At 42.0% G+C, this 17,220-nt stretch overlaps 1 protein-coding gene across 3 annotated transcripts in view; it reads left to right on the forward strand.

The window, feature by feature from the left end:
• FLT1 (fms related receptor tyrosine kinase 1) overlaps window positions 1-17,220 on the forward strand; it is a 179,673-nt gene that overhangs the window by 117,082 nt on the left and 45,371 nt on the right. For all 3 annotated transcript variants that reach the window (XM_037799877.1, XM_037799879.1, XM_037799878.1), the window contains one exon: window positions 13,903-14,034. In XM_037799877.1, the coding sequence (XP_037655805.1) occupies window positions 13,903-14,034 (132 nt within the window). The remainder of the gene's footprint in view (window positions 1-13,902; window positions 14,035-17,220) is intronic.

Raw genomic sequence — 17,220 nt, forward strand, 5'->3', positions numbered from 1 at the left:
TTAATTTACCTTGAAGGTTCTGCTCTGTCAATACATATTTTCTGCCTCATTCTTTTTAGAAGTCATACACTGCAATGTAATATGGATTGCCATAATTTATATCGCTATTCTATTGAGGGAAAAACACTTTCTTGACTTTATCCTCTTATGCAATGTGATACCATGTCCCCATCTTAAAATGCTCATAGAAATGCTACTTCACAGTGCACAGAGAGGCAGCTTGAGGTGAATGTCTATATACTGTGGTGTAAATGGATCCAGCCTTTTGGAGAGGCAAATCTGAACATACCACAAGAATTTACTGGGCCACGTGTGTGTGTCTACAATTTACAGATATACACAGCTGAGGACCAAGGTTTTATAGCCAATAGTCATAGGGTTGTTAAACTCATGAATCATCTTGAAGTACTTTATTAGAACACCAGCAAAGTTCACAATGAAAGGGTACAAAAGTGTCTTTTTATTTTTAAATATTTAGAAATGTGCACAGCTTGGCATGATTTCAAGGTGTCACTTCACACATAACCCCTTCAAGTCAACCAATTTACAATTTATTGAAAGCTCTGGGAAGCCGTTCTGTTATCATAACCCAATTTTGTAAGTTAACCTAGTGAAGCAACAGAAATGATTACAAATGAAAGGACCTTTGTTGATGGATTTTCTCTTATTCAGGGAATACATGGAGAGGAATATTATACTATTTTATTCATCACTGTCTTCAATCTTATTGTCTTCTAAGAGCTCCTCTTCTTTCTTGGTCATTTTCACAGCTAGAGCAAATAGTCTGCCATCAGGGATCATGTTGCCCATCAAAATTTCCTTAAGACTTTGTTTTGAAGCATCCTTATAATTGTCTTCCAGCTTAACACGTTATTGTAAGGCTGCTTTTTAGTCTCAGAATATTCCACTTCATCACCTTTTTCTTCTTACATCCTCAAGGTTTCACCAAGAGGTTTCATCATAGGGCAAAATTCCCAGTATACTAAGGAGAAGCCAGATGGTGACCATTTGGAAACATTGGAAACATTGGTATCATTCACCTTTTTGGTGTCATTTAATGAGCCCATCATCCATCATTTCCCAATTTTGTCAGCCTTTGCCATTTTACTAAACTTGGTTCTCTTCTCCAGACATAGTTTTCCAAACTCTCCTAAGAATGACTGGATATATAAAGTCATCATTGTATTCTTTGCAGGAAGTCAAGCTAACATCCTGCCCTCTAGTTTTCTTGAGGTCACCTTTAGCCATCTTGAATCTATATTTTGGCTCTTCTGGCCCTTAGTTCAGACACAGCTCTTAGCTAACCAATTCCTTTAAGAGTTACCAAGGTAAAGGTGTGACTGAATATTTACTGTGTACCCCAAACTGTATACATCATCACCATCATCATCATAGCTAACATTTATTGAAAGTACATTATGTACCAACTTCAAAGAATATATCATTTAGTTGGAGAGCCAAGACTATCACAGCAATAACCCCCCAAAAAATCACTTTTTATTTTATTAAATGTAACAAATATATATTAATTGCCTATATGAGTCAGAGACTTTGTTATAGTCTAGAGAAAATGAGAGTCCTACCTTGGAAAAACACATATGTAACTACAAAGTGCACACTTAATTATACATGTGCAACATAGGAGTATAAAATTCCATCAGATGCAAATTAGCACTTCCGACTGAGGTGGCCAAGGGAGGCTGTGTGGAGGAGATACCATTTGCATTTGACCTTCATGGGTAAAGATAGGAGTTTTGATAATGAAGATTAATTTGGTCAAATTCAATGGACATAATGTTCTCTAAGTCAGAAGTACAGATGGTGATCTGAGCAACAAAATGGAAGTCACTAATCAGACCAGTGGGCCAATTTAGGAAAGCACACCCTGGACACTCTGACAATAAATAAACTGGTGAGGACTGCAGAGATGAAGGAAATCTATAAACTCAGTCAATACTATTACTATTACTATATTTACAGGTTAGTTTTTTGTAAGAAACAGGAGACAAACACGTGCATTTATTTAATCAAATGGGTGAATCTAAGAGCTCTATAGATTTAATTACTCAGTGGTGAGTTGGATTAAAGTTCCCTTCCATAGTCCCTCCTGGGCAATACGGTGCTTATATATTTAAAAGCCGAAGCTGTCCTTCATCTTATGGTCTAAGAGGAAGAAATAAAATTATTTACCCTTGAAATCACTAAATACTAAAGGAGTTGGACACATTTAAAATTTAGACTGCACCCCATGTGCAGGAGGATTCACCATGGTCACAAACTCTGATCCACCCCCCACCCCCCCACTAGCAACCCACACAATATGTAATTCAAGTCCTTGCACTGAGTCTCATCATCAGATTTCTTGAAGAACATAATGATTTTCTGCAAAAACAACCCAGTATCATTTTACTTCTCCCTTTGGGGCTAGTGTTTTAGAAAACCTATGAAGCCACCTGAGTCTGCATTTCTAAGCTCCAGAAACTAAGAGCTTTTTGAACCTTAAGATGAAAACATTAACTTGCATACAATTTTACAGACCCCAAGGAGTGCCAGTCATGCAGCTGACCATCAGGCAACACCACCAAAAGGGAGGGAGCACGCACTGCCATACCTCAGCCTCCCAATGTCCAGTGAACACTGCAAAGCTCACTGCTCTCCAGCCCCTACATTCCCTTTTTTTGTTGTCTTGGCTTATTTGGTCATTTGCTCAGTGCCTGAGGGACTGCTGTCTGTAGGACTTAGTGATGCAGAAGGCAGAGTCACTGCTCTATGAGTGGACAAATGAGACAGCCAGCAATTTTACGACCAGATGGTAAATGCTAGAGTGGAGGCATGCACAAGGTGATTCAGGAGGAACAGAGGAGGGGCCTAAGAGCATCAGAGGATGCTTCCCAGAGCAGCTAATCCTTGAGCTGATATTAAAGAACAAGTAAGTGTTAACCAAGTGCTCAGGTCCCGGGAAGGGCATGACAAAGTCACTGCAGTGTATCGTGAACAGCAAATAGATCAGTATGGCAGGTACCAAGGATGCATTTGCAGATACAGCAGGGGAAGAAGCTGGAAAGACAGGCAGGGGCCAGATCATCAAGGTCCTTGCTTAATAAAAATATAGAAGCCTAGACCCACTTACATACTATATGTCAAAATTATGTCAAATCTAGCCAGTATATGTGTTTTTATTGGCCAACACAGTAAATTTATGTAAGTGGATTTGGTTGTTGGCATTTAAAAATCATGCAGCTTTCACATAAAACAAACAAACAAACCAGTTTTCTGCCTTCTCTTTAAAACTCAGAAGATAACACTGGACCCAAATTCCCAACCGGGTGGAGCTCTGTAGGGGATTCCACCCATAGATGGGAGATAAGCCTTCCATGCTCCATAGACACAGTCCTCTCCTATTATCTCACACCCAACTCATTTATGTTAAGTGACCCCTGAATGCACCTACATTTGCAAGTCCTGCTCTGTGCCCTACTGGTCCAATCTGATACAGCTTCTTACAGTAAAGGGACATAAATAATGAGAGTTTTATGTTTTTAATAGTTGAAGACACTGTATTCTGTGTCAGAAGCCATAGAAATAAATAAACAAGCACATGAGAATGACTTGGGCCATCCCTCTAGAAGCAAGCAGGACTACTATTAAATGATCTCAGCAACACAAAGTGGAGCATCATGTTTCTGAGTTCCACACCTTAGTTCTAATGACTAACATCCAAAGGCGAAAAAGAAAATTCAGATAGAGGGATCCTTCAAAGAAAGGAACACCATTTTCCCTAACAACAAAAGTGTCAACCTATCTAGTAATAAATCTAACTAAAGAAAATGAAGATCTTTATAGAGAAAATCATCGAACTATTAAATGATATAAAAGAAGACCTAAAAACTCAATGCTATTTAATATTCTTGGATGGGAACATTTATTATTAGTTTGAACAATATTAAATTGCCATTTCTGTAGATCAAAATATTGGCAGTCCCTATGCTTCAACCCAAAAATAAATACAATTTCCCTGAATTATTATACAAATTCAGTGGAATTTCAATCAAAATCTCAACAGCGCCTTTTATAGAATTTGACAAGCTGAACCTGAAAATCATATTGCAGTATAAAGTGCTAAGCATAGCCAACACACTTTAAAAAAAAAAAGAGGTCATACTACACTAGATATCAAGAGGTATTATCAAGCCATGGGAATTTAAACAACATGGTACAGGGGTAGATAAATGGGCCTTTGTAAAAAAGATAGAGAGCTGTGATGGTCTGAAACTGTATGTACCCCGGAAAAGTATGTTCTTAATGTTGACCCATTCCTGTGGATATGGACCCATAGTAAGTAGGACCTTTTGGTGAGTAGGATCTTAACTTAAGAATGAGGTCCACCTCATTCAGGGTGAGTGGGTCTTAATCCTCTTGCTGGAGTCCTTTATAAGAGAATGAAAATCAGACAAAGAGAAAGAAAGCCACAGAAGTGATAAGATAAAAGCAACAAAACCTGGAAGAGAAGGGAGAGACCAGCAGAGGAGCCAAGGATCACCAGTAGCCAGTGTCCAGGAAGAAAGCATTATCTTGATGATGCCTTGATTTGGACATTTTCATAGCTTCCAAACTGTAAGCTTGTAAGCTAATAAATTCCCATATTAAAGCCAACACATTTTATGGTATCTGCTTTTGGCAGCTTAACAAACTAGAACACGAACCTAGAAACAGAACCACAGATATGTGGAAACTTAGTATCTGACAGAGTTGGCCCCACAACTCAGTGGGGAAAGAATGGATTATTCAATAAATGGTGCTAGGACAATTGGCTCTTTATATGGTAAGACTCAGATCTATATCTCACATTATCCACATAACCTCCCCCACAAAATACAGATGGATTAGATAAATATGAAAAGAGTAAGACTCTAAATATATCTTTTAATGAGTTTTTTTAAGAAGAAAGTATATGAGGGGAATTCTGTATGATATCAGGATAGAAAAAGATTTTTTAAACAAGCACCCCAAAGCATAAGCTTTAATAAAGAATATTAATAAGTTTGAATTAAAATTTTAAAAGCTTTCATATTAAAAATTCACCATAAAGTTTAAAAACTGTTCATAGGATAGAAGACGATTTGCAACACATTTAACCAACAATGGATTGGTATCTAAAACATATAAAGAATCCTCACATCTTTGAGAGAAAGACAAACAAGCCAACAGAATAAATGGGCAAAAGATATAAACAGGCAATTCACAGAAAAAGAAGTCTGAACAGTCAACAAAAAGGTAAACTATGTTCCACTTAACTAGTAATCAGTAATTACAACAACACGAAATACCATTTCACACCCATCATTTTGCCATCAAGTAAAAGGCCTGATAGCACTAAGTACTGGTGAGTATAAAGGGAAAGGGAAGTGCTTACTCATTGCTGGTTAAAGTGAAAATTGGTATATTTGGGAAGACAATTTTATAATACTCGACAGAGTTGATGATGGGTATCCTCTATAACCCAGCACAGAAATACGTGTACATAACAATGCTCATTGCAGCCTCCTTTGCAACAGCAAACAAGTGAAAATTACCTATCCCATAGTAAGGAAACGGAATTTTTTTTAGAAAATCTGTAACTTTTTTATACAATGAATATAATGCATCATTAAAATATGAACTCCAACTACACGTTATCAACAAGTATAAATATAAAAAAAGTTGAATGGTAAAAAGCAAGTTGCAAAAGGATACATACTGTATGATACCATTTATTTAAAATCTTAAAATACAAAAAACACTACTATATAATGTATGGTGATACGTATGTAGAAAAAGTAAAAAAAAAACATGCATGAAAATGATAAACACTAACTTCAGGAAAGTGGTACCTCTGGGGAGACAGGGAGAAGGAAGGGATAAAGTATATTTATAAATTTTATTTCATATGAAAGAGAGCAGGAAAGCTAAAGCAAATATGGCAAAATGCTGACATCCTATCTTCTTAATGGCGGGTACATGGGTTATATTTTTCTGAACTTTTTAAATGTTTGAAGTTAACCGCAATGAAAAAAATTAAAATCATACTAGAAATAGAGCCCGTCTTAAGAGACAAGCATCTTAGTAGAAGAGATCCTGTAACATAAGGGACCAGATCAGACAAAGGGATCATCAACAGATTAAGGTATTTAAAAAGCTGAAGAGCCATTTACGAAAGAAATGTGGGCAGAAGATGTAAAGGATGGGAAAAGAACTAACAGCAGTGTTCTGGTCTGCTAAAGCTGCTATTATGCAAAATACCAGAAATAGATTGGCTTTTATAAAGGGGATTTATTAGGTTACAGATTTACAGTGCTAAGGCCATACAAGTGCCCAAACTAAGGCATCAACACGAGGACATCTTCAGTGAAGAAAGGCTGATGGCTTCCAGAACACCTCTGTCAGCTGGGAAGGCACGTGACTGGCGTCTGCTGATCCTTTGCTCTCGAGTTGCATTTCAAAATGGGTTTCTCCAAAATGTCTCCAGGCTTCTGTCTCTCTTTGCTTCTCTCAACTCTCTGCTTGGCTCTCCTGGTGCATTTCTCTCTAAGCATCTCAGAGTCCTCTCTTAGCTTCTCCGGGGCAAACTCTGGGATTCATCGCTTAGCTTAGCATCTCCAATGTCTTTCTATCTGCATCTCCCAGCACCTCCAAAAGTCTGATCTCCAAATCTCTTAGCTTCTCCTGGGGGCAAACTCTGGATGACGTATCTTAGCTTCTCTCAAAATGTCTCTCTCAGCTTCTCTGAGCTTCTCCTCTCGGTGAGCTCTCTTAAAGTACTCCAGTGAACTAATCACTGGATGGGTGGTGTCACACCTCCAAGGAAATGATTTAATCAAAGGTTTCACCCACAGTTGGGTGAGTCACATCTCCACGGAAACACTCAATCAAAAGGTTCCACCCTAATCAAAAGACTAATAAGTCTGTCCCCACAAGATTGCATGAAAGAACATGGCTTTTGTGGGGGACATAATAGATTCAAACCAGCACATTCCATCCCCTGGCCCAAAAAATACATGTTATTTCCAAATTCAAAATACATTCATTCCATCACAGTATCACAAAAAGCTTGAATCACTTCAGTAACAACAGATAAGTACAAAGTCTTATCAAAATCAGTTACAGGCATGGTTTGTCCAATGGCAAAATTCCCCTCTGGCTGTGAAACTTAGAACAAGTTATCTGCTTCCAACATACAAAGGAGGGACAGTCATAGGATAAACATTTCCATTGCCATATGGAGAAACTGGAAGGAAAACAGGACCAAAATAATTCCTAAAACCTGCAGAGCCTACTCCATTAGATTTCAAAGTCTGAAAGTCATTTGTAGAATGACATTTTATCCTCCGGACTTGAAAGAGTGGCAATCCCACCCTTTCCAAAGGCTTACGCTGTGGCCTTGTTCTCTTCAAATGCTGGGGTGAATGCTCCAACATACCCACGCATTAGGAAGACTACCTTCTTCTCGGCCCCACCCTTCCTCAAGCATCGGGGCAGCACCTGGACTCTGCATCTCCAGGGCAAAGGCTCTCCCCTCTCCAAACAGTGGAGTGGTGGCCAGGCTCTCCCCAATCCCCAGAGAATGTGCTCTACCCTCTCTGAGGCCTGGGGTGGCAGTCCTCTTCCCAAGCATTGAGGCGGAAGTCCTGCCCTCTGCCTCCAGGGCAAATTCACCCTTTCCACGTGCATGGGTAGGTATGCACTCCTGGCTAGAGATTTCTTGGCTCCAGACCTTAGCTTCCATGGTTGTTTTTGAAGTCATCCTTCTCTCAATTTGTCCCTTCTCTGTCCCCACCAGTACAGACTGCCAGTGGTTCTGTTATACAGATCTCACAAAAAACTTGTTGGCTGGGCATGCAGCATACAAGGGTCAAAACTATCAGACAATAGGACTCTCCACAAATCCTTTCTGGATAACTCCATCTCCAATCCTGGCTTGTACTGAAATGGCTGGCTGTTTCCAGGTTTTATTAAATCTTCATGTGAAGCTATAGCCTTTGGGGTTTCACTTTCTGTAAGCCCAGAGTTTTCCAGACCATCAATTTCTGGTTTCTTTGTACCCAAGAGTTCAGTTCTCAGCTTATCCCTCTCTCTTGCATTTTACTATAAGCTGCAAGGAGAAGCCAGGCCGCAGTTTTGATATTTAGTTTCGAAATCTCTTCAGCTAGGTATCCCGGATTGTCCCCTTCAAATTCTGCCTTCCATCCAACACTGGGACTCAATTTTGCCAAATTCTCTTTAAATAAGGATCGCCTTTATTCCAGTTGGAAACAACATATTCATCATTTCTGGTCAAGGCCTCATCGGAAATATCTTTAGAGTCCATATTTTTATCAACAGTCTCTTCAAAGCAATCTAGGCCTTTTCTATAAAGCTCCTGGCAATTCTTCCAGAATTTTCCCCTTATCCATTTGTAAAGCCATTCCAACATGTCTGGTATTTGCAAACTCAGCAGCACCCCCAGTTCTCTGGTACCAAAATCTGTTCCAGTTTGCTAAAGCTGCTATTATGCAAAATACCAGAAATGGATTGGCTTTTAAAAAGGGGATTTATTAGGTTAGAGATTTACAGTTCTAAGGCCATACATATAAGTGTCCAAACTAAGGCATCAACAAGAGGATATCTTCACTGAGGAAAGGCCAGTGGCATCTGAAACACCTCTATCAGCTGGGAAGGCATGTGGCTGGTGTCTGCTGATCCTTTGCTCTCGGGTTGCGTTTCAAAATGGGTTTCTCCAAAATGTCTCTGGGCTTTTGTCTCTCTTAGCTTCTCTCAATTCTCTGCTTCGTTCTCCTGGAGTGTTTCTCTCTAAGCATCTCAGAGTCCTCTCTTAGCTTCTCTGGGGCAAACTTTGAGCTTCATTGCTTAGCTTAGCATCTCCAAATGTCCTTCTGTCTGCATCTCCCAGCATCTCCAAATATCTGGGCCTGTGTCGGCTCTTAGCTTCTCCTGGGGGCAAAATCTGGATTACATACCTTTGCTTCTCTCCAAAACGTCTCCTTCAGCTTCTCTGAGCTTCTCCTCTCGGTGAGCTCTCTTAAAGTACTCCAGTGAACTAATCACTGGATGAGTGGTGTCACATCTCCATGGAAATGCTTTAATCAAAGGTCTCACCCACAGTTGGGTGAGTCACATCTCCATGGAAACAATCAAAAGACTAATAAGTCTGCCCCCATAAGACTACATGAAAGAACATGGTTTTTGTGGGGGACATAAGATTAAAACCAGCATAAGTAGTGATTTGCCTATTTTTGTGAGAATGAAAATACACAGCAATTCTGATGAGAACAGGAAAGGGCCTGATCAGGATTCTGAGTGGCCTCTCTGATGGTGGCACATCAATGTCTTTGTGCCGTCTCTTAGAGTGCAAGGGGAAGGCAAGTCAGGAAGATGAACTCTGTCTGTTGATGTGGGACACCGTCTTCCCCTGCTTCCCCCCACCCCCTGCCAGGTGGGGGTGTTAGCCCATCAGCATCCTTAGTCCTATCCCCTCACCTTCCACCAGGACACACCTGTCTCCTTGGATGAAACCCACATCCTTTGACTTTATTTGTTCATGGTGTTGGCCTTAAATTGTGATTTGAGTGATAGAAAATTGGTTGAGGCTCAGGCCTACTGCAATGGAGAAGACCATGGTTAGCAGGAGAGCTGGCCTTGTAAACGTTCATTGCCACTGACCACCCACCATCTGGCCATAAGCTCTACTTTCCTTGATTGCTTCTCACACCACACCTTAAACTTTTCAAAGTGCCTCCACTTAAATTATCTCAGTTGTTCCTCATAGCAATGCCGTGAAATAGGCTGAGGAGATATTATTCTCATTTTACATACAGGAAAGCAGCCCCCAAAGAGATTAAATGGCTTAGCCAAGCTTCCAGGGTAGAGCTCTCATTTTCTTCCCTGTTATCTGGGCTTAAAATCTTGGAAACATCTTTTATTCATCTCCCTCTATTCCCTGTATCCAATAAAGTACAAGTTCCTGTAGGCTGTTTCTACCAAGTGGCTGTTTCCATTTCTTCCTTTCTACTTCCTTTCCCACCATCCTAGCTTGCAGCCTCATCATTCCCTGCCTGAATTGCAACTGGCAAGCTAAACCTCCTCTTCCTCATTCCAGTCCATCCTGCATTCTCCTTCTAGACTAAACTTCCTTCATCGTCGCTTTCATTACGTCACTTCCCTGCTCAAAATCTTCATGACCCTTAATTTCCTTCTACATTGAATTGAAACTCCTCTACCAGAATTTCAACACTTTTCCTTAGTTTGAGTTCACCTTTTCCAATCAACTACTCACAAAAGATATTCTGGAAATAAAAATGGCTAACAAATACATAAGAGAGTGTTCAAAGAAATACAAATTAAACCAACAATAATTTTCATCTATCAAATCAGCAAAGTTTTTTGTTTTTTGGAGTTTAGATTCTTGTGCTCAGTACTGGAAGGGGAGAGAAAAAATGGACTCTTACCCACTGCTGGTAGAACTGTTAATTGGTATGATCTTTTTGGAAGGCAATTTAGTAACACGAATCAAGAGCTTTTGACCCAAAAACTCTGTGTCCAGGAATCTATCCTAAGGACATAATCTGAAATACAGAAAACTCTTTATGCTCAAAGATGTTAATTGCACTATTATAGTTATGAACAACCAGATATAACCTAACGCTATTCAAGAGGGGAATGGTTAGATTGTGGGCCCAAGCAAAGAATGGACGATCATATTCAAAGTATATACAAATATGGGGAAATACTTGTGTGATAATATTAGAGAGGGAAAAAAAAGGAAATAAACAAAGTTGTATAAACATTGGAGGGAATCTCAGAACATCTGACTAGTGAATTTGTTTTCTTTCTCTCCCAGCTCACTGTTTTACACCTTTATCTCGTTCTTCAAACCTCCAAAATTCCCTCCATTTTGCCACTTTAAACAGATGACTACCTTTTATTTATATCACCAAATGGTCCAACCAACTTGTCCCTTTATTCTCTGACATCCTTCCTTTTAGAATGAACTAACTGTCCTTACTCCTATCCAAGATCAACTCAGCCACTGGATTCCATCCTCTCTCACCACTTCAGGGATCACCAATTTGTCTCTCTCTATTCTGGGTTATTCCTATTAGCACATAAGCATGCCATAAAATTTCACATCTTCAAAAACAAATCATCCCTCAACCTCACGTCGTTCTGCAGCTGCCTCCTTGAAAGGGAACCTCCCGCCATCGCCATTCCTTCACGTCTCTTTCTCTCTTTGACTGTGATCACACCCGCTTCTGCTCCCACAATCCCTGGAACTGCTTGTTGTCAAACCTGGCGCTTGTTATCCCTTCTTAGGCTCTCAGCATATTGAGCGTGGTTGACTCTCCCTTCTGATGAAACCCTTTCCTGGGGTTCCAGGAACCACACTCTCCTGGTTTGCTTGGCATTTCACGAGCCACTGCTTCTTCATCTCTGTTGCTGCTTCCTCACTTCTAAGTTCCCAGCGCTCAGCCTTTGGCCGTCCTCGCTGCTCACGAGGTTTTCCCATTGCCGTGGCTTTCAAGGCCTTCTGGGTGCTGAGTCCATATGGCTGTCTCTGGGCCTGGTGACCTCCCGAACCTTGCAATGAAAGAGGCAGCTCAAACTTATGTGAAAAACAGAACAGAACTCTTGCATTTTCTCCCTCAAAACTGCTGCCTCACGATCTTCCCCATCTCTGGAGAAGTACCACCATTCTCCCAGTAGGATTAACTTTGAGCTCAACCTTCTATTATTCTTTCTCACATATCACACTCTAATCCATAAATGAGCCCAGTTGGTTCCACCCTCAGATCCACCAATTCTTACCATTTCTTATGCCATCTAGTCCCAGTTGCCATAACTCTCACTGGAAAACTTCAATAGGCAGCTAACTGCTCTCCCTGCTTCCACCCATGTCTTACACAGTCTTATAACCATCCAGTGGCTTTCCACTGCATGTAGCATAAAATCCTAAATCCTTACTGTGCAGTCACACCTGACCTGCCCCGCCCAGCACCTGACTTGCCCCGCCCAGCACTCATCTCTTCTTCTTGCTTACACAGCTCTCCCCCAGAGACTTATATTTCTACTCCCTAGGCCTAAAATGCCCTTATCCAGATCTTCAGATGCCTCACTTCTTCCCCTCTTCCAGGTTCTGCTCAAATGTCACTTCCCAGAGGCCCTTCCCTAACCAGTCTATCCAACCCCTGAACCTCATTTATTTTCTTCCTAGACTTTATCTCTACTGAAAATTACCTTATTTATTTCTCTTTGCAAAATTCAAATTCAAGCCCTTTGTAGGCAAGGGTTTTATCTGCTTTGCTTATTACTGTATCACCGGCACCTAGCATCGTGTCTAGTATGTGGTAGGAGTGTGATAAATGTTTTTTATATGAATGAGCCAACTACGTAAAAAGTCCACTTAAAAAAGATTGAAAGGAAAACTATCTGGGAGTGAGACTGTAGTGTGTGTGTGTGTTTATATTTTTGTTTTTATGCTTTTGAACATTTCTCAAACTTTCTATATTGAGTATATCTTTATTAATCAGGTAATCAGGGAAAATACAAACTATTTAAACACTGGAGTACAGTCTGCAGTCTGGTCAACCAGTTGATTGCTCTTCCAGAACGAGCACCCAATGCACATTTCACTTCAACTTCATGCCTTTTCCTACACTGTTTATCTCCTTATCAGAAGGTCTTCCTTTCTCAGTTCACCTCCGTATATCCTTCAGGGCTCAGCCCCAGGCCCACTTCCTCCATGAAGTCTTCCCTAAGTACTCCTGTCCTGATGGACTCCTTCCCTGCCCCAGTGAATTGGCTATGCTGTGCTACATTTATTCATTCTCATTCATTAAGCATTTTCTCTTTGTTGGTGTCTGTGTTTATGTCTCTGTGTGTGTGTGTATCTGAGAGAGAATACATGTGTGTGTTTTTCCCAGGCATTGATTTTCCTTCCTCAATAGATACTGTGTCTTATCCTGGCCCACAAAGTCTCTAACACAGAGCTGATGGTGGGGTAAGTCACCAATACATTCACACCAGCTCGGAGATGAAGCTCCTGGGTCTTGAAGCCAGAGTCGGAAAGCTTAGGATGCCCCTTCCGTCTGCCATGCTCCGTAGGGTACTTAAGCTGCTGTTAGCTGAGCAAGCACTACGTGCCAGGTGTCTGCCATTTGTTTTCTCATTTACAAGTAGGACTGCTTCCATTTTCATCTTAAAGATGGAGGAAGCTAAAACTTAGAAAGGTTAAGTAATTTGCTTAAAGCTCTATAGCCTAAAGTGGTCAGGTCTGGCTTAAAATAGAGCATGCCCCAGACCCCAGCTCTGGAGCGCCATGCTCTTCTACCTCACTGGGTTCGTGCTGAAGGAAACGCAGTTTCCTCTGGCCTAGATGCCCCAAATGTGCCTTCGATCTAATGGCACACTCTTGGTCAAGGGACTTAACCCTACCAAACTGGTTTCCTCATTTGTAAAACAGAGACAATAACACCTTCTGGGGTAGCTGTGAGTGTTGGAATATGAATGGAGTCTTGTGCAAATGTCTAGCACACAGGAGACATTCCAGGTGCTGGCTGTCATTATTAGATCAGCTCTCTTTCTGCTATCTATTCCTGGGGATAGCAGCACCTTCTTGTGTCTTTCTACACAGTGAGTGGCCTTGGTCAGATCCGCACCTCCCAATCTGAGCATCCCAGCTCTGATGCCGTGGCAAAGGTGCTACTCAAAATCCTGGACAGAGAGCAAACAAATAAGCAGCACCGTCCCTGGTTAGCCAGAGCTCGGATTTCCTTGTCTGAATTCATAATGCTAGGAAGAGGGTTGGTTACAGAAGTGGCTGTTTTTGTTTGTCACCCAGGCCCACTAATCCAAACATCTCTCACTCCTCAGGAATTATTTTAGGACCAGGAAGCAGCACGCTGTTTATTCAAAGAGTCACAGAAGAGGATGAGGGCGTCTATCACTGCAGAGCCACTAACCAGAGGGGTTCTGCGGAAAGTTCGGCATACCTCACTGTTCAAGGTAAACAGCTGCTGGGGAAAGCAACAAGAAATTGCTCAGACATCTACTTCCCTGTTTGTTTAACTTTCCACCTCCCAGTCTCCCGTGGCCCTCTCCGGTCTGTTCCTTTCCCTGACCTTCTCCCCTCTCCCAGCAGCTGCCTTCGGGAAGGGGCTGTCTGGTCTGTCTGGCAAAGCCAAAGGTGGAGCCGCTGGCTGGCCATCTCCGAGACCCAGCAATGCCACCACGGTCCCGGCAGGGGAAGTGGTTCCCGGAAGAAAGGAAACCCAGCTGCTGACATGGTGCACACCCTGATGCAAAGGAAAGGAAAGACAGGAGGCTCCATCCCTATGAGAACGGAGTTCTAGAAGGAAGGAGATGGGTGTGGACGGGGACAAAAAAAAAAACCCACGCACTTGAAACCACTCATTCTCTTTCCTTTTCCATTTCCTAAGAGTTAAGACATATGCTGCTCTTCTGAGTGTTTCCATAAGCTGGTTTTTAACATGGCGTAGGCTGCAAAATATTGTCAGAGGCAATCATCACATAATAAACAGACCACATTTAAGAGCAGTCTTCCAAGTACCTCCTCCTTGCAGACCTTAGATGGTTTGGTGAGGCCTAACCCTACCTCAGGCCACGGCCATGTGGCTTCCATTTAGAAAACAGTTCTGACCTCAACTTCAATTCTCCAAAGCCAAGAATCATGCAGAACATAAAATTCACAGCACCATGAAATACCAAATTGGCACCTCTTAGAAGTAAATATCTGTGGCAGATTGAGACACTCTTGAGGTTTTCCATGAAAAGATGGAATGTTCAGTAGCCTATTTCCCAATGCTCATCTGAAGTCTTCAGAATCTGCAAGCATTTCAGGGGAGGAATCCAGGGGAAGGCACTGTCCTTCTGGAAACTTACATGGCTTAAACATTTAGTTCTGAGAACTCAAGACTCTGAACAGATCATCCCCATTTTTCTCAAGTCCTCTGAAAATCAGAAACAATTCCACAGGGAGTTTATACTTTGAGAAATGGGGGGAGAATGTAGCATTCCCAAAATGTTTTTAGTATTGGTCCTGTTTGTCTCCCCAATCATCCGTGCTTGAAAACAGCCCTCCAATTCGTCTGCTTACATGTGGAGGAAACCACTTCCTAAGCGTGCATCTCTCAACACCTCCATCCTCCAGCAGTTGCTAATCTGCCTTCTAACAAGGGCTCCACGGGTGGCCCTCAGGGAGAGGTTGCATGAGGCCAGGGGCCAGGGGTGGAGATCTGAGAGAAGGGGAGCAGCAGGGAGCAAGGAGCCGGAGCTTTTATGAACCCCAACGGAGAGCTGAACTGACCAACCCAAACCACACAGCCAGGTAATGGCAGTCCCCTTGGACTCACTCCAGGCCAGTGAGGGCCTCCTGTCCACCTGTCCTTGCCAAGTGTCTATCCACACTTTTCTCTCCTAGGGAACATGGACCAGCAACAGCTGGGGTGGATCTGATGGCTCTTGAGAGCCCTTGTGTAAAGCAGAGACATCTGTAGTGGGTTCGTAGGTCTCCCCAAAGCCTCTGCTCTCTTTCCCTTCCCCTCTTCTGCTGGTCTGCTCTGGGTGTCCCAGCAACCACATGTTTGAGGTTGTGCTTTCCAACATCTGCGAGTTTCTCCTTTCCACCAGTCATGGCCACCACCTTTCCGTTTGTCACAGGTCTGCTCTCCAGGAGACCTGCTGCTATACTTCTGATGGCCACGACCAGTTCAATGGCACTGGGGAGCTTCCCAGATTGGGTTGGAGCCAGTCCCCTGGCCATTGATGAGCCTGACTTGCCATCTAGTGCCACGCGTGGCCTTGGTTCATGATGGTTAACACAGACTGAACTGTCTTTTGCCTGGGTTGCACTCCCTATGCCCGCCAACTCCTCCTTCCCCTCTAAGGCCCAGTTTAAATGATTTCTACCCTGTTGTGTCTTCCAGGGTCAACAGTTAAGTCAGATACTCATTTGTTTCTCTGCTCTCCCACCCCATGGTTCTTGGATCTTTAGTCAGTACTTATTTCATTTTATTCGGCCTTTTATTATTACTTAGGAATTGAGATGCTCCTCTTACCTGCTGATCTGTAAACTTTTTGAGGCAGGGACCTGACCGACGTATCTCTGTACCCCACACGCACACCTAGCCTTGGCAGGGAGCTAACACTCATTTAGTACTTCTATGTGCAAGCACTGAGCTGGACACTTTAAATACTTCATCTCACCTGAGTCTGTCAGAAGTAAGGAGCAGCATCCTCAACTCATTAATTTGCCCTGGTCTATGAAGGACATGGACGTGTAGGACACAGAACATGACCCCTGACCTCTGTGTGCTTTAAAAACCCAGTTGGAAGATGGAGGTGCACATGAAACGATTAGAACCAGATCAACAAGCATAGTCAGCTCTCCCTAAGGGTAAAATACTGCCAAGCTTTTTGAACTCTTGCGTCTCCCTTTTATAGTCATTCTGCTTTCTCTCTTGCTCTCTTTTATAATTATTTTTTTCTGCTCTCCAACCTTTCTGCCTAAAAATTGTGGTTTGCTGAGAAAAGTGATTGCAATAATCAAACCACACCTGAAATACTGTGCTCATTTATAAGAGAAGCATAAATAAATGGAGCCATATCCAGGATAGGGTAATGGTAGAATAGGGCAAGGAAATGAGGATGTTTAGTCTAAAAGAGACAGGTTTGGAGCGACATGATTGTTTTTCTTTAAATACTTGAAGAGCTTTTGTACAGAGGGGGCATTCAATTCATTCTTTGACAATTAGAAACAAGGGAGGAAGATGGTGGTGAAGTTTTGGGGAAGCAGGTTTTAGTCTATATAGAGATATAATTCCGAATAGGAAGAATTTTTGAACATTGGTATTCTGTGGACCTTAGGAAAGCCTGCATGTATGAGTTACGTACTTTGAACTTATGGAATAAAATTTTGACCCCCAGATGGTGTTGAGAACAGTTGCATGCGGTACCTGCCCAGCAGTTTTATAGCTGAAATTGGATTCTTGCTCTAGAGTCTAAATGATAACTCTTGTCACTCTGGTGGTGTGAGACACTCCCAAGCCTTAGACTTGATTTCCGATTATACACATATGGACACCTCAGCCTGCCCTATCTTGTCAAGTTGAGTTTTAGGAAACAAAACCAGGCAATCGAGTTGTGTCTGTAGTTACACTCAACAGATTTGAA

Source organism: Choloepus didactylus, chromosome 12 (assembly GCF_015220235.1).
Source record: "Choloepus didactylus isolate mChoDid1 chromosome 12, mChoDid1.pri, whole genome shotgun sequence".
NCBI classification, from domain to species: domain Eukaryota; kingdom Metazoa; phylum Chordata; class Mammalia; order Pilosa; family Megalonychidae; genus Choloepus; species Choloepus didactylus.